Here is a 17,912-nt window from a genome sequence, read left to right as displayed (position 1 = left end):
GAGACAAAGATTAAAAGATGTAATTTCGAACCATGTGTTCTTCATTACCGGTCTGTTAAACTAGTTAATAACCGTGCATAACCTAAGGGGAACTATATATTTACACTAAGCAGAATGGAGGAAAATGATGATGCTGGAGCGTTAATTGAAGAAGATTATTATACGTTCTTTAATATTCCAAGAGATGTAAGCTACAGTAATACCAATCCACAATATATGTATCAAATTACCAGTTTGTGATTCCATATTTCAGATTTAAAAAAAAAATGGTTTCTGGCACCGGCGAAGAGGTTAATTTTGATTTTCATTATATGTTTATTTTCTTATGCAGGCAACACAGGAAGAGATCAGTAATGCTTATCGTCGAAGCAGTCGCCTGTATCATCCCGATAAGCATGTCGATCCCATCCGTAAGAAAGAAGCGGAAATTCTTTTCAACAAGACTAAGAAAGCGTATGAAGGTAAGAAGTGAGTGCCGTAAGTATTTACACAGCTTTTGATATTATCTCGTTGAAACAGAGGTAGTACGTTCCTCCAGTAATAAACATTACAAAAATGCCAAAAATTATTTAAAATATTTCTTCTGCAAAATATTATGTTGCATCAGCCTGAATGTAATGCTGGTTTCTTTCATTGGCATTTTAACTGTCTGTGTAGTTTTGGGTGATCCACATCAAAGAGCAATCTATGACAGTCTTGGGACTCATGGATTGGAAACAGAGGGATGGGAAATAGTTCAGCGAACCAAAACACCTCAGGAAATAAGAGAAGAATACGAAAGATTAGCAAGGTAATGTGGAAGGATCACCAAGTATACTGCGTATGCAACATTCTGAAATATTACATGAGGCTTTCTGCCTATTGCTTTTACATTCCCAGTTTATTTAACTTCCATAAACTCTTACACATGTACAGTTGGACAAGTCAGTTAAAACCATCTAAACACTACAAGTCAACAACAATCTATTTGCTGTTTGGTCCTTCCCTTTAGCGTTTAAGTGAAAACCGTGCCTTGTATATAAATCCCTATCTACGTCCACAGTTATTGCTGACAAACTTTCATGCACTTTTCTCTGTCTTTCTAGTTTCCTGTTAAATACCTTAACTTCATAATACACACAAGTCACGTGCAAGATCATGTCTGTGGGGAATATTTAGCATAATAACATTAGTATGTTCATGTGAACTTACAAAGTCATTCAGCGCACAAATACACACATTGGTCTCATTTCTCCCAACATAATTTGTACCTCCTCATACCAAACAAACATCTCTCCTAGTTAAAGTTTTTAAATCCAAGGACTTCGTTTTCACCAAATTTCCTAGAGCAGATCCAAGTTTTATGATACCCTGTATTTCAAATTCATGGTTTAATCTATACTTCAGTTTCGTGGCCAATCCTCTTGCATAGCTATCTCCCATTATTACAGTTTTTTGTATTTCTTGTACCTATTTTCTTATTTTTGTAACTCACATTTGATAGGTTATCCTGTTTATTGTGGTTATTAGTATTTATTATATCTTCATATAAGATCCTGATTATCTGCTGTGCAGATTTTAATTCACTTGTAACCACTTTTAAATAGTCCTTCAATTTAAAACAATTTGCACACAGATTCACTTCATTTACACAGGGATCTTGATCCAAATCAAGTACAGTATCTACTGCTGCCTTCTTGCACCACCCTGCTGCGAGAAATACTTATATTAAACTGTTGCTACCTTCAGTTGTTATTCCCATTTATCATATTTTGCTCATTAATGTGTTTTATATGTGCATAACAGTGAAATGAAACTCGTTTACCATTATATTTGCGAGAAAATAAACATGTGAATGTGTAAGCAGAATGAGACAGATGTTTTCATCATGTGTATTATTTTTTCTAGAGAGAGAGATGAAAGAAAGTTGCAGCAAAGGACGAACCCAAAAGGAAGTGTGACAGTTCATATTAATGCTACGGACCTTTTTAGTAGATACAAGGATGACCTTGCCTATGATGATAGGTAAGGAAAAGAGTACCCAAAATAAGTGTGCCATGATTGGATTTGGATTGCTGTCAGGTGTGCTGGGATTCAGTCCAGAACCTTATGTCTTCTCGTCTGCTGTATAAAAGCATAAGAATTTATACAAAACCATAATTTTTCCTGTGGTTCTGTATGGGTGTCAAACTTGGTCTCTTACATCAAGGGAAGAACATAAACTGAGGGTGTTAGAGAACAGGGTGTTGAGGAGAATATTTAGGTCGAAGGGAGATGAAGTGACAGGAGGTTGGAGGAAACTGCATAATGAGGACCTTCATAACTCATATTCTTCTCCAGGTATAATTAGAATGATCAAGTCAAGGAGGATAAGATGGGATGAGATGGGCAGGGCGTGTAGCACAAATGGAGACAAAGAGGAATGCATGTAGGATATTGGTAGGAAAGCCAGAAGGAAAGAGACAACTAGAAAGACCAAGTTATAGGTGAGATAGGATGGGATGGTATGGATTGGATTGATCTGGCTCAGGATAAGGATCAGTGGAAGGCTCTTGTGAACACTAAAGAACCTTCAGTTTCCATCAAATGCTGGAAAGTTCTTGATTGTCTGCATAATTGATGGCTTCTCAAGAAGGGTTCAGCTGCATGAGTGAGTGAGTTATTTAATTGATGTCCCCTCTGAGATGAAAGGATCTATGTTCCTAAGCATTTGCAATTTGTGAACTGTTTGTTGTTCAGTTCTGGGTTAGGAATGTAGAGTTGTCATTAGGTAGCAACAAGAATGTCCTCATATTCATGCCCATTTATTTAACTCAGAACTGTATGTCTATACATTTTCTTTTAAGCCTGCATCTCCATGTCTTCATTCGGAAGACCAGTGAGTAGGCTTTAGACGCTTAGGACAGGGTATAATTCACCACATCATCATACAATGTTCTTGTATACATACACATAAACAAGTTGTAGCCCTTGTTGAGCTCTAGCCTTCCTATAGAGATATATAGCTCTAGTCTTTCTTAACCTTTAGCGCTAGATGGACGTTAGTTAGTGGTCAGCATCAGCCCACTTTGTTAACCTCCAGGAAAGGACATCATTGCATAGGATGGATGCAACGGTGAAGAGAGTCAGATGCGAATTTGACAATCTCTAGCCAAGTTACTGTACTGAGCTACCCACTTAACTATTAATAGACAAATAAATGTTCACATGAACTTCAGAGGGGGAGAAAGGAACTGTAATTGTCAAGCCTCCAGACAAATTGATTCTGAAAACTTCTTGGAGGGAAAGCAGTTGCAGTGTGGAGGTGACCACTTGACACCCACCCGAGTCCGTACACACCCCAGTGCCCTAATGTTTAACCCTCTGAAGCTTGAGGTTCATCTAAATAATATTTACAGATTGAGTCTATACCTCATATAATGTACATTCTCCATTGCAAAGGCCAACCCGGTTTATGCTGTTTGGAGAAATTGTTACTGTTTACTATCACAATCATAGGTGGCATATAAGCACACTGTGTGGACAGAACACAGAACATTAAAACAGGTGGGACATATAGTCACTGGTGTGCTATTCAAGATTAGAGGTTTAAGAGATCATGGTAATGTGGGATTTGTTGCAGTATTATAATTCAAGGGTAGCAGTTGATCATCTGGTAGTAGGGGGTTCTATATCTTCTGGATTTACAGGGCTGGTGGCTATAGTTTTACTCTGAAGTAATGGTATTGGTAATGAAAAAATGCAATTCTTATGCACAGATGAAGTAATCCAGTGTACAGGGTGCAAGGGTTGATAGAGGTAAGTTTACTTCTACCATTTGAGGCGCAAATGTTATGTTATATACCAATTTTTCTAACTTTTTCTTTTCATGCTGGTTCAGTTCTCCCAGTTTTTTTGTACGGTTTGCACGTTGTGCAAAGTGAACTGAGAAATCGAAATTATATTTCTCCAACTTCTGCTTTTACTCTAGTTTAATCAGAATTTCTTAACTTTCAGACGGATATGGGACCTCCCACTGTACACTACTTTATGTACTGAACTTCAACAATTAGACTTTGAAAGAACATGTTAAAATTTTGTTTGAAAATAATCCTGTCATGTGTTTGTAGCGAAAATGTGCACTTCCCGACTGTTGAGGTCAGTGGGATGTCAATCACACAGTCTATTGAGGCTCCTCTTACGCTGCGTGATACAATGACGATGTCTGGTCAGCTCTCGACGCAGAATGGAACAGGGACCGGCTCTGTGGTGGTGTCTCTGCGTCGTCTGCTGTCTGAGAAAGGCTGGCTGGAAGTGGATTTGGGGGCCGGGAATGGACCCACATTCACACTGAAGGGATTTCGTACACTCACTAAACGAACATTCAGTAACATGGCCACCGTCTTCCACTTTACACCCCATGGAATACGGCCAGATATTGTCACTAGTAAGTGTGATAAACTTTGAAATTATGATTAGAGAACCCCCCCCCCTTTTTTTTGTCACAAACTGTTCTGTTACTCTGCATTCATATGAGAGCTATCCCGACTCTTAAATATAACTGTAAAAATTACCAGATCAGAAATGTTGCATCGGTATTCTTGTTGTACTAAGTTCTGTAAATTCTTACCATACAGAGTTACATTTGAACTTCATCACACTGGTTTTGTAGAATGTGTGTAGAAAAAAGTTGAAGAGACCATTAGGAAGACCTAGGCATAGGTGGGAGGATAATATTAAAATTGAGTTAAAAGAAATAGGCTGATATGGTGTGGATTGGATTAATTTGACTTAGGATAGGAACCAGTGGTAGGCTGTTATGAGCAGATAATGAATTTTCACTCATTTACTTGCTCTCTCTGCATTTGAGAACTTTGGTCTCATTTATCACAAATGCTTTTACTTCTCTATTATTTAACGTTTACCCCCTTCTCTACCACTCAGCTCCCATAAATCATTCTCTGCATTCATCTCATTCTGGGTCTTCCCACTTTTCTTCTTTATAGACTTTTCTTATCCTCCCTGGTTCAGTCCTTTATCATCCATGCCTCAACTATTCTGTCCTTCTTTTGATATATACTACCAGATCATTGGGCTAGGTCAGTATAGCTATGGGCTGGATGGCCAGGATTTGATTGCCAGCAGGGGCAAAGTTTTTCTCTACTCCATAGTGTCCAGACCAGCCTCCTATCCTCTGGGTACTGGGAGCTATTTCCTGGGGTGTGAAGCTGACCACTCACCTCCATATTTGAGCTATACCTTCACTCCTCCCCATACGTCTTCATGGCACGGCACTTAATTGGTTAAGCCTAGGGACAACTTTACCTTTTGCCAGATCAGGGTTTTTTGGCATTCCCTCAGCATTCTCCAAACCCCTTGTTCAGTTACTGGTTCATACACCTTCCTAAGAATTTTCCTGTCCAATGTATTGAACATAATTCTATCCTATTCAGTCTTGGACCATGTTTCATATCCATACAACACAACTGGTTTTAATATTGTGACGGGTTGCTCAAAGCATTAAGATATTGAACCAGAAAATCCCATGTAACACGGTCAACAATAGAACTTGGGTTACTTACTGGCAAAGGTCTCAATGATCATGACAACAGAGGAACGATTGAAGGCGTCTCCTAGGCAACAGATAGAGAAATGGGCAATTAACATCGGAGACACAAAAAGAGAAACCTTCAAGTAGGTGATCTCCATGCAGTTCAACCAGAACCTACCTCAGGGATATAACTGACCAAAAGAGGACAGAATAAGACAGAAGAACACAGGAGGACAAAGAAGAGAAGACTAGAGGCTAGTACAAGATCCAGACAACAGTGAGAGATTCGTTATCCAGAAGGAGTCAGACATTTGAACTGTTGTAATTTGGTGAAAGTGTAATGGAGATGCCTAATAGATCCAATCAATCTAATCTAGAACTCACAGTATCAATCATACGTACCCCCTACATGTGGCAACATTGTTTTTGAATGGTAATGAACCTTTGGGTTCCATAAAAGACAGGGAATTTCTTTAGTAAGTAGGTAACCAGTAGCTTCTGAAGAGGGACTTTCCTGCATGGAGCTGGTGGAATTTACAACAGATAGAATCATACCAGGATACCTAAGCAAATTGATACTGGTTATCATAAGTCCCCTCCATAGTTGATGGCGATGGTAATGATAACTGCTTTTGCATAACCAGCATTTTCAATCAGTTGTATAGATTTTTGTCATCCATTTAAATATGATTATGAAAATCTGGATGTGGTTTCAGCACTGGCAACCCAGTTGGATAAGCACACGGTGGGCTACTTGACATGGCGAGCTGGAACTCATTCATCCATGTCCACAACGATAGTGCGGGACAACACGACATCACATGCAGCTTTCAGCATGCAGTTTGGCATTCCCCACTCCTTTTTTTCCTTGAGCTACACACACAAACTCGAGGAAATGGAGCTCAAGTTGCGGGGATCAATCAAGTGGGTTCACCACACAGCATGCGGCATCTTCGGATGTATCAGGAATGCATTTACATGTGACACATGAGGAACATAATTTCTGTATGTCCATTGCTATATTGACTGAGGGGCCAGGCTAACTCAGTCGTAGCGACTGGAATATGGGGATGGACAACCACTGAATCAGGGTTCAATCCCCTGGATTTGTCTCATCCCAGCACATTCAGAAAGGCTTGGGACCCACCCAGCCTCTTATCCACTGCATCCTGGAAGGATCAGAATCACACTGGGAAGTATACAGTTTGTACATGGTCTTAACAGTTGTAGCTGCAGTGCAGATTGGCATGAGTATTTAGTACATGTTCTCTATGAGGTGGGCATGCACAGTAGGAAACAGGCAACTAACAAACTAACTGAAACGTTACATTGTTATATACCAGGCATGTCCAACATCAGACAGGTTGTGATCAACTCTTTAGTGTCAAAACTGCCAGTGATCTACCACCTCCTCCTATCGTCATATCTCGCAAAAATGTTGGTAAAAATAACACGACACATGATGTTTGCTGTAAAAGCAACTAGTAACTGCGCTGTGTCTCTGATGTGTGTAGATTCATCCAGTTGGAGGGAGAAAACAACACAATTGGAAACATCTTTCAGCAACTGTTCAGTTATGTATCCACACATCATTTCTATTTGCCGCACAGTGGTGTTTCTTGATAATTAAAAAATCTTCAATAGTAGCTATGATCTCTTTCTTATTTTATATTACAAGTGAATTTATATGCTTTTCACATATAATTTCCTTATAGGCCCATGAGATTGACCAAAAATTGTCCTGTGATCGACACGTTGGACATGCCTGTTATATGCAGTAAATTCCCAGTCACCTGGTTTCCAAGCATTTGGAATTCTGTTCCAGCCAACATAGATTTCAAAGAAAGATACCATTTATATAAAGTTACTGTACAATCAGTTTTGTGAAGCACATATGTCCTGTCACGCAGTAGTTCTCGAAAATGCCACTATTGATGCTACCTATTGCCTTCCCTCACACCTGTGCCATTACAGTATAGGCTAGTTGAATTTATGATCACATTGCAAGTGTACATATCTGAAATCTTTCACCCTTCAATCTGCTGTGTTGCTTCAGAAGTCTCATGCAAGAACTAAAGCAAGAAAATGTATTTTCATTGTGTTGGGTTAATTATGAGTTTTAATGACACAGGTTTCAGGTTCATATAATCAGTACATCCCATTTCTCATACATGCCAGATAATGAAGTTCACTGTATTCAGTGAAATCCCTATGTAATGTTTCATGATGTAACATTTTCCATCATTTAATATTCATTTTCAGTGGTCCAAAGTCAGTGATCTCAGAGACTATTACCTCCATTTAAAATTTTCATGAGTTCACTGTTCAGATCCACTGATCCTCAGAGAAATCATTATATAGATATATCCACAGCATCAGGCTTCGAATTAAAAATAAAATAAGATGTGAGCAACAGAGGAGGAAAGGCACTGTGATGCAGATTCCCATGCTTCAAGTTCATAGAGGTACTGCATATTCCAGGGCAGGAACATTTGGCGCAGTAGTGGAGTATGGAGCTGAGAAAAAGGTGTCTCAACATAGTTGGTTGGCTGCCTCAGTGGCTGTTGGCATTCCGTCTGGTGTAACACTGAAAATCAAGTAAGTAGGCTGTAACAGGAACACAGCGAATATGCATGGCTTCTATTTGTAGTTGATGATTTTACACAATATTGTGCGAGCTCTCTGAAGGTTTTAAGAGAAAGCAGATGCATGAGATACTTTGATGATATATTGGCCATCTCTCCTTCATTTCTAATTCTTAAAAATTCTGTGGTTTTTTATGTTTGAAGTTGTTATATCTCCGGTCTAGAAAACCGAAAATAACGGCCGTGGGGATTCATTGCGCTGACCACGCAACACCCTCTATCCACTAAAGCGTCGGTCGCTTGGTTGGTATAGTTTGCTTGCAGACTAAAACCACGGATTTTTTGGTTTTGTTTTACTTGTTATATCTTCTGCAGTGCCTTGCAATTCTTTTGGCTTTTACCCATTCCCTAACTTCATTTGATCTTTTTCGTGTTATACTCCTTAAGCATCAGGACATGCGGTAGCGTAGTTGGTTAAGGCATTACACTACAAGTCAGATGGTCATGGGTTCGATTCCCGACGAGGTCATTGGATTTTTCAATGCATGTAATGCTTCAAGCCACACTGAGGCCCTGGCGTCAACTCAGTCTCTAACAGAAATGAGTACCAGGAATCTTCGTAGGGGTAAAGGGCGGTTGGTGCCTAAGGCTGACTGTCTTGAAAATGAGAGAGCCTCAACGTCTCACAACACTATGGGCCTCCACGGCCTCTTACAGGGCTAGCTTTACCCCCCCCCCCAAAAAAAAAGCATCTCAGCTGAGGAGCTGGATATTTATGTATGATGGGTATTTCTTTGATTCAGACTGAGTCGAGCGAATCAGACATACATCTTCCCTATTCGCTTGAGTGATGAGCTGATTCCCAGCCCAGTGTTCTATGCTACTGTGACTCCAGTCATTGTTTGGGCTGTTGTGAAGAAGCTGATAGTGGACCCAATTGTTCATGAACAGAAGAAGCGAGATAAGGAAAAACAGCGTGAACTGAACAAAACAAGGTATACTTTTGGTGTTAGTAGGAGATATTCTGGCAACACTGCATAACATCCCTTCCTCTAGTGACAGTCCATTTATAAGTGCTACTCCCACCTGTCTGTGAGGATGATGGAAGATATGTTTATGAAACTGGACCGTTTTATGTGCTCAGGTTCTGTCTTAACAGCCTCCCATGCAAAACTCAACTGTCAACTGAAAACTGACAATTAATTGGGTGGCCCCAGTTTTCTTCCTTATAGCCACCCAGCACAGACTGCGTAAACAACGTTTCCACTGTTGCATGTGTAACCATTGCTGTGGGAACATGTTTACCAAGCCACTGCCAAGAAACGGGTATGATATAACTGCCCGTCTCATGATCGTTGCATAGCAACGGCTATACATGTTACAATATAGTTTTATGTAAGAGCATAAATACTTATTCGAATAAATACATAAAATATTGGGTTTGAGGTTTACATGGCAGTGATTATGAAGTGTGTGTGATCCTCATTTCCGATATTTTGGCCTGTCTCCGGAAGACCATACTCTTCAAATTGTTAGAAAATGTTTATTGTATTAAATAAGTAAACACAGATGTTAGTGTATCATTAGTAATTCTGCCTGCCAAATGTTCCTGTTAATTGTGCAGTCTTGTTCTCTAATAGAATGGCAGAGAAGAAGAGAGAGGCACAGGCAGCGGTGGAGCTGATGCGAGCCACGTTTGCTCGTGTACGGAGCGATGAAGAGGCAAAGAGGGGCCTAGTTATCATAAAGGCTCTGTATGGACGATTAGTGAATGTCCCTGGTGTCAGCACAAGTGGGGCTGGAGAAGCGGGTAGCAGTACTGAACCAGAGTACTTGGATGAGGTGATTGATGTAATGATTCCACTCCAGTGCCTTGTTAAGGATGCCAAACTCGTGCTGCATGAAGCATCCAAGGTATGTTGTGTCAAAATGAAGGAAAGCTGCAGCCTCTCTGCTTAATTTACTGAACTATCCAAACCAACAAGTGCAACAAAGAAGGGAGCTGGCATAGTTCAACCGTACAGTAACTAAGCTACAGACTGGATGATCACGGCATCAAGGGTTGATTCTCAATGGGGCAAGAAATCCTTCTCTTAACCACAGCATCCAAACTGGCTCAGGGGCCCACCTTGCCTCCCATCCAATCAGTACTGAGGCTGCTTCTCCATCGATTACATGTCCAGGGCAATGAAGCTGACCACTCACATCTAGTGCTAAAAATTTAAGAATGCATGGAGCTATATCTCCATTTCTCCATGATTCTTCATAGCATGGTGCTTAATTGCATGACAACTTCACTTTTGTCACCTTTTGCATCATGAAGAAATGACCTGGAGGCTTCAGTTAAGTGAGAGAATAGTTCTAAAATGGATCTTAGAGAAATGGGTTGTGAACATGTGAATGGGATTGCACTTTCTGAGGATAGGGTCCAGTGATGGGCTCTTAGAAAAGACTTTCATTCTCCTGTAACAGCATGTTGTGAATGGTGTTTACCTAAACTATTTTAATGTAAAAGAGAAGGGGAAATGATGGGGTAGAGGAAAAAACACACGAACATACTTTCTCTTGAATTTTCAGTGGGCATTATACCAGCGTAAAAATGTTGCGATATTAATACTCTTGATTTCAAGTGATTTAAGTTGATTGATTCCTAGGTTGTTACTTTCTGTGCAGAGTCAGTTGCCTGGGTTCTATGATCCTTGTGTGGGTGAAGAGAAGTTGCTGCTAGTGCATTATCTCTTCCACAGTCATGTCCATGAAGTTGTTGTACAGGATAACGAGTCTCTCAGGATACCCAAACAATGTGAGTATCCTACATCATGAGATTGTTCCATTTACCCCCAGAAACCACAGAGTTGGGTGTTCCAACAGAGACAAAAATATTTGCATGGATCCAGACTACACATGAAGAAATGTCCGTTCAGTAGAGTGGGCACCAAGAAAATAAAATTGTTCTGTGGATCGCCATTTTTATCCAGTTCAAAAATATCTGAAGTATAATCAGTCCTAGAAAGGGTCCTGTAAAACAGATTTCAAACATTTGCATTACTGAGTTCAGCAGTACTGAAATTGATTTGGGCCTATGAGATTTGAGGGTCGCCACGCCAAAAAACTCGTGCAAGAACTGCATGGTTTCATTAGATGTGTGACATGTGGCACCATCTTGCTGCAACCAACACTCACGTTCATCAACTTCAAGAAGCACAATAAACTGTGTAATGATCTCTTGGTACACTGGACTGTTCACTGTTGTTTCAAAGAAAATTGGGCCCACTATTCAACGACATCATAGGGCACACCACACTCCAATTTTCTGACAGTGCAAAGGCTTTTCATGTAACACGTGTGCATTTTCAGATGACCAAATCCTGTTGTTTTGACTATTCACGTAGCCTCTAAGGTGAAACCACGCTTCATCAGTGAAGAAAACCCAATCAGACTCTTCGGTTCCATGGTTGCCACAATGAAAATTCGTTGTTCCTGGGAAAACGACATGTCTGTCACACAATAAACAAAGCTACACTGCAGATGTCATATGACCGATACATGACAGATGGCATTTCTACTCGTTGTTAGTACTCCTACAGCACCATCTAGTGGTAGAAGATATAATTATATTAACTGCAATACAATTTATAACAGCTTTTAGTTTGATGTGCACGACTTTTCAGTCACCCTGTAGTTATATATATAGTAGCTGAGTAGATAAATTCAACAATTCTAGCTGCACATTGCAGTGCTTGTGCAACAGGATAACACTATTTCTTGATAAGTTTTTCAAACTAGGAAAGCATCCAAAATATATCTGTGGTGTGACCTTAGGAAAAATGATTGTGGAACCTTGGTTAACAGGATTGACGTTGAAAACGTTATTACATCGGGATTTTTGTTGGAAGAAATGTACTTTGTACATTAAAATTGAAGTTTTATTGAAACATTACTATATGTACAGTACACTGTTATTGAAATTACCCAGAGTGCTTAGTTTGTAGTTACATCAGTGTGTTGAGGAGGTTGGTAATTAATTGTGCTAAGATGGGTCTATGATAGCTTACTGCACGAAATGTAGTTCACATTTTGTCCGAAGGCCATATCGATGCAAGAATTAGATGTAGTCATTCCTTGAGAAAGATCCAAAAGAACATCAAGTTTGAAAGTGTAAGATTTTAGGCTTTCACGGCGGTGACTATGAAGAAAGCAGTCTTCTGGCATTTGGCACCGAGTATATGTGGTGTTAACCGACATTTCGGAGGAACGTATCGCCTCCATCTTCAGGGTAGAAGGAAAAATATAAGAAATCCGCAAGCAAAGAGACCATGAGAACTGGTAAAAACACTGGTTCTCACGGTCTCTTCGCCTGTGGATTTATATTTTTCCTTCCACCCTGAAGATGGAGGCGATACGTTCCTCCGAAACATCGGTGAACACCACATATACACAGTGCCAAATCCCAGAAGACTGCTTTCTTCAAGTTTGAAGGTATCTTTTATTATCTATAAAATTAGGACAATTATTACATATTTTGGGTAATTGTTTAAACAATGTACAATTTTATTTTTTGAATAAAATGAATATTATTTTTGGATAGATCAGTCTTTATTCTTTCATTTACATATAACTTCTAATATAAGATATGCCACAGGTCTGAGGTTATCAGCGGTTATGTACAAAGTTGCATGATTGTTATGCTCAGTGTCACAGATTCATCTGTTTGCACTCTCGCATAATAACGTTTTCAACATTTAAAAATTAACTCTAAGTGATTGTTGTGTTGTAAATTCAGAAGCATTCTACTGAGATAGAGAGAGGTTCAAGTTTAATTCCATGTTGTGTTTTTTGTATATAATTGTTACCTCACTCTTCCAGCTCACCGGGTGAATGCAACATGACAGCACTGAAGCCCTTAGTCATTTTCCATAGTTTGAAGACTCATGTCTGTGTAAGTACTACATAACTTAAAGAAAAAGAAAAGAAAAAATGAAGCAACATTTGGTCATGTGCAAGCACGACTGAGACAGGAGTGTCTTGTCCGAGCCTGCCATGTATGTTAGTATTTGTTAGAAACTATGGAAGTTGGAAGAAGCAAGAAAGTGAAAATAAAAAGTTTAAAGAAAAAATTAGATATCAGTGTATCTCACAATTTTCATTTTTTGGCTTCACTGAAGAACTTCCTTATTTTTACATGAAATAAAAATTTCACAGCAACAGTAAAGTTACCACAAAATTAATCATGACAAACAGATGCAAGAGACCACATTATCAAAGCAGTGAATACCGTCTGCTATGAATTTACTGCAGGACTGTTCAAATGCTTTGAATGTCTGGTCCATTCCTACACTGCAGTGGTTCCCAAACATTTGATGTGACACTCCAGTTTGGTTTTCACCAAACCCTTGTGTAAGTCCTTGCACTTACATTTATATTATTGTCTATGATTGACTAATTTGCAATTACTACCACACCAGAACTATAAATAAGTACATTTCTTAAAATCAAAATGATGCATGGCTCTCTTTATTTTGGGGTGAATTATGCTGAGAAATGTTGAAATCTAATCCATCCGGATTTTTATATATGGATTAACAATTCTGATGGGTTCATATGGAAGAGTAAATTAAATACAGCTAAAACAAATTATTTCACCTGAATTTGACACTAAAAATTTTTTTCTCTTTGATGACCTCTGATGTCCTCAGGTTGGGAACCACTGCTATATTGTGTACCTCTCCTAATTTCATTCCATCTCTATATCAGAAACCTTATTCCCCATTTCTAATGGCCTCATAAGTCTAATGTCTTCATCGGTGAGCAGTTTGTCCACGAGAGATAGCTGCTTCGATCTGGTAGCAACTGATGCTTCAGGTGTCCACGAGAGGTCTTGCTCCAACCTGTATGCCCCTAAATAAATATGTGGTGGTCCCTCGTGACTGCTAGACCAATCCTGCACATAGAGTGACTGCATTACCGTGGGGAAATCAACCCCCGCATTGATACGGACAACACATCACATCACATTATAATTCAATACAATGAGTAGCATAAAGGCCACTGAAATTTCAATGGGGACTTTTGACATTTCCCACTTCTAACCACAGTTAACCCTTTCCGATGATCCATGCTTACTCAATACAGACCTTGAAAGACACTTGGAAATTATGACTTCACTTAATATGCATGCTATGAACTTCGAAAGTTATGGAAAGACAGCTTGAAAGAATAGGCAGCAGGGCTACCTACTCGCCTCTCACTGGCATGTACTGCTACTGTATTTTGGTCCTATAAATGACTACCAATGACTCCTGCATAATGCCTTTTATATTTGTTTATATGGATTTGAAGATCATTAATATCTCAGTGAATACCATAGCATATACGTGGTACAGTCATTAAGTTCGTGAACTGTGGCTTTATCGCAACATATTAAAAGGTATTCACATACACTTGCACAGATCAACATTGACCCTCAAAATAGTCGCCGTTGGCTGCTATGCAAGTCTGCCAACGTTGATATAGCTGCCGAAAACATCGCTGAAACATATTGGCAGGAAATTCCCGTACAGCATATCTTGTGGCATTGACGACCTCCTCAGATGACTGAAATCTATGACCACGTAGCTTTGCTTTCAAGCGGTAAAAGAGAAAGAAATCATATGAGTATGGAGGGTGTGGCAAAACAATGACCTGTTGCCTTGCTAGTTCCTCTTGGACAAGAACAGAGCAATGTGCAGGGGCACTGTCATGTCGCAACAGCCAATTCTTCCTATGCCAAATGTTTCACTAGGGGATTTGCCTAGTTTTTGGCAGAACTTAATGTTTGCCCGTTGGTCAAACTGCCACGTTTTTTATTTCTGCCACTTGCATTTAACTGCAGTAGTTCTACTTACACTGTTTGCACACAACTGCCTCTTGCTGTGACAAGAGATGAACTGACAGGGCATCATATCATCCCTCAACCTATCTGCTGTAATGCACTGCAATGACGCTTTACGGCCAGTCCACGAACTTATTGACTATGGTAGTAGAACCCTGTTCATTGCTGAAGACAAGAGATTTAAAAATTAACTAGTAAGCTTCAGTCACTTTGGCAGAACAGAGATGCAACCTTGACATCGGAACTGTTAAGAATACCTACCACTGCTGTGGGAAGGCAGTGCTATTAACTTTTTCTGTTTTCATTGGATGCTTCATACCCGAAAAGCATGCAGTCAGGGTAGCATGACAAGGCCAATTTCCCTCCATGTAATGAGTTGCAAGCTTCAGCACATATCAGCCACCTTCCCAGTGATCATATTGTACACAAAAATTTTAGGTCTTCATTGTGGTGATGAATATTAAGATTATGATCTTGTAAAGTGTGATGCCATGTAACAGAGTGTACCAGTGTTTCAGAGGAATCTGCTGCCTCCATCTCCAGGGTAGAAGATTGAACCCAGCAAAGAAAAATGGTAGATGACATAGGAAGGCTGTTTAGTCTGAATAAAAACAAGCATGAAATAAAGGAAGTTGGGGAAAAACAGAAGTGGAAAGAAATGGATGGAAGATGAAAGGAGGCCCTGAAAATAGTAGTTGACCTAATGTGGGTCAAGTTAAGGAAACAAAGTCACTGCATCTCTCAAGAAGCTTATCATACTATGCAGTGTCATATCCCACATAACTTAATTTCTTCTGTCTCATCCTGTTGTGAACTGCATTGTATAGAACGTACCTCTGGAGACAGCATAGAGAAATACTGCTTTCCAGACGGTCTTTTGTACAGATAGTAAATGTGGCCAGGGTGCTTTCGGAAGTTGCATGCTGCGTGGTGAAGGTCCAAGCTTTCTTTGGCTTCTAGAAGAACTTTCTGGGCTTCTTGTTGTAGGAAACGAACTTGTTGCGCTATCATCTGTAGCTTGCTGCATGCTGTAGCTCTTACAAGAATATCAGCCTGCAGTTATAAACATTTTAATTCAGGTTAATCTGGTTTCCTCTGAAATACTGGTAATAATCTAGCAGACTACATTGTATCACGTGCTACCTTCACATTCAGGGATACTTCTACCCTGAAGATGGTGGCAGGAGTTTCTCCCGAAATGTTGGTAATGCTATACCAGATTACGCAGTGTCACAGCCCAAAAGACTGTAATCATCAGTCATCACTAAGCAAACACCAGTAGTGAAATGAATGAGATACTGTCTGATAAGAAAACATGAGCTGCCCAAATGGCATATTTTGAAATATTAAATTTGCATAAGGGGAAAACTGTAGAGCTTCTAATGGTAGCTTGCAAATACAGTTTACTCATATATGGTATTCTTAATGTATCCATCAACACAGTAATTCTATAATAAAAAATCAGTATTACTGTATTAACAATCGTGTATTGTGTGGAAGTATTGGTATGTGTTTCGACCCTGCTGGGTCATCATGAGGCAATCTTTATGTGAATAAGTCACTCGTTATTGGATTGTCTACTGAAATGGATTCAGATCAGTGATTTGCACTCACCCTTTGGATTTCTGTAGCAAGTTCTACTAGATCTGTGGCATCAGACTTTGCCACTGCAAATGGATTGGTTAGCTTAAAGCCTTGAGGCACTGTGTTCCTCTCGACAAGGGAGTCTGAAATNCTTGACAACCACTATACTAAAAGTGAGATTGAGGATCTCACAACAATAAAGATTGCTGTCTTCTGGGATATGATGTTGTATACTCTGACATCATGACCAATGTCTTTGAAGAATATGTTGCCTCCATCTTTAGGGTAATTACTATTACAATAAGCAACTTTATCAGCTTCTTATTGCCTTTAAAATAAAGTTGTGCCTTATTACGCATTACAGCATGAAAACATATGGGAGAATGAAGGTAAAAAGGTAAAAGCTATGCCTGTAACAGGCCATGGAGGTCTGCAGGATTCTGAGAAGTCAAGCTGCCCACTTTTTTGGCAACTGGGTCACAGATCGCAGTTAGGTTGTCAGCCTAACATGCCAGCCAGCTACCCTTTTACCCCAAGGAAGATTCCTGGTACTGATTTCTGCTGGCTGCAAAGATTAGGTCAACTGAAAAATCCAATGACCTCATCAGGAATTGATCCCACATGCTTCCAGCTTTTAGTATAGTGCCTCAACCAATAACACTACTGCATGCTCCTTGGGGAATGCAGGTATAGCTCCATTATTCTAGCCTAAAGATGAAAGCATCATACTCTAGGAATGAACTATCAGGCTCATGGTGTTGTATCACACAAGAAAACTTAAGAAAATTGAAGCTTTCATCTGAAGTAACACTGGAAACTGTTAATTTGTCAAACAATTTTTTTTTGGTGGGGGGGATATTTCAGATCTCAGCAGTGGGTGAAATTGGTGTTTTAACACAATCATGCTTTTATGCTGGTCAACAGACTCTTTTTATCAGTCTGCAGTGTAATTTGTTGATACATGTATTCTAATCGGCATAACTGATCCACAACTAGCGGTTTGCATTATATACATTTTTATCAATACTAAAAAAAAAATATTGTTTTAGTATGAAGAATTTGTTCCATTTTTTATAGCTTGCATTGTGCTGTCAATACCTGAAACATCTGTTACTTACTTGTATTAGCAGGTTAAAATTCCTTACCTGCTCCTTCATATTTTAATTTCGAAAATTCTTCGGGATCCATATTTAATATACGACGTTTCATTCAGATATTTCTACAATGTGATTTGTTTCGATAAACCTAACTGTGCCCAATTACATTCCCAACGTATTCATTCACTTCGTTTATATCATCATCTACGAGTCCACGATATTGGCGCGTTCTAGCGGTACGACATAAAAACACAACATTTAACAAT

The 17,912-nt window shown here is 39.5% G+C and overlaps 2 protein-coding genes across 3 annotated transcripts; one reads left to right on the top strand and one right to left on the bottom strand.

The window, feature by feature from the left end:
- The first annotated feature begins 10 nt into the window (after positions 1–10).
- On the top strand, positions 11–13,080 carry LOC111873571 (dnaJ homolog subfamily C member 11). Its single transcript, XM_023868388.2, has 11 exons — positions 11–186; positions 332–461; positions 658–790; positions 1,888–2,004; positions 4,089–4,405; positions 6,226–6,433; positions 7,991–8,107; positions 8,898–9,089; positions 9,735–10,008; positions 10,768–10,897; positions 12,961–13,080. Exons 1-11 carry the CDS (start codon positions 115–117, stop codon positions 12,981–12,983), a joined length of 1,713 nt encoding a protein of 570 aa, XP_023724156.1. The 5' UTR covers positions 11–114; the 3' UTR covers positions 12,984–13,080.
- LOC111873573 (uncharacterized protein C1orf50 homolog) lies at positions 12,894–17,881 on the bottom strand. 2 transcript variants are annotated; one of them, XM_023868391.2, is made up of 4 exons: positions 17,695–17,880; positions 16,580–16,692; positions 15,800–16,018; positions 12,894–14,035 (listed from the first exon to the last, which is right to left on the bottom strand). In XM_023868391.2, the coding sequence occupies exons 1-4, from the start codon at positions 17,756–17,758 to the stop codon at positions 13,829–13,831; spliced, it is 603 nt and encodes a 200-aa protein (XP_023724159.1). In that variant the 5' UTR covers positions 17,759–17,880; the 3' UTR covers positions 12,894–13,828. The 2 variants fall into 2 exon arrangements, with proteins under 2 accessions (XP_023724159.1, XP_023724160.1); XM_023868392.2 differs by lacking the exon at positions 16,580–16,692 and having other exon boundaries at positions 17,695–17,881.
- Positions 17,882–17,912: the final 31 nt, after the last annotated feature.

The sequence above is a fragment of the Cryptotermes secundus genome, unplaced genomic scaffold (assembly GCF_002891405.2).
Source record: "Cryptotermes secundus unplaced genomic scaffold, Csec_1.0 scaffold631, whole genome shotgun sequence".
Lineage (NCBI taxonomy): Eukaryota > Metazoa > Arthropoda > Insecta > Blattodea > Kalotermitidae > Cryptotermes > Cryptotermes secundus.
This window is presented reverse-complemented; position numbering and strand designations above follow the sequence as displayed.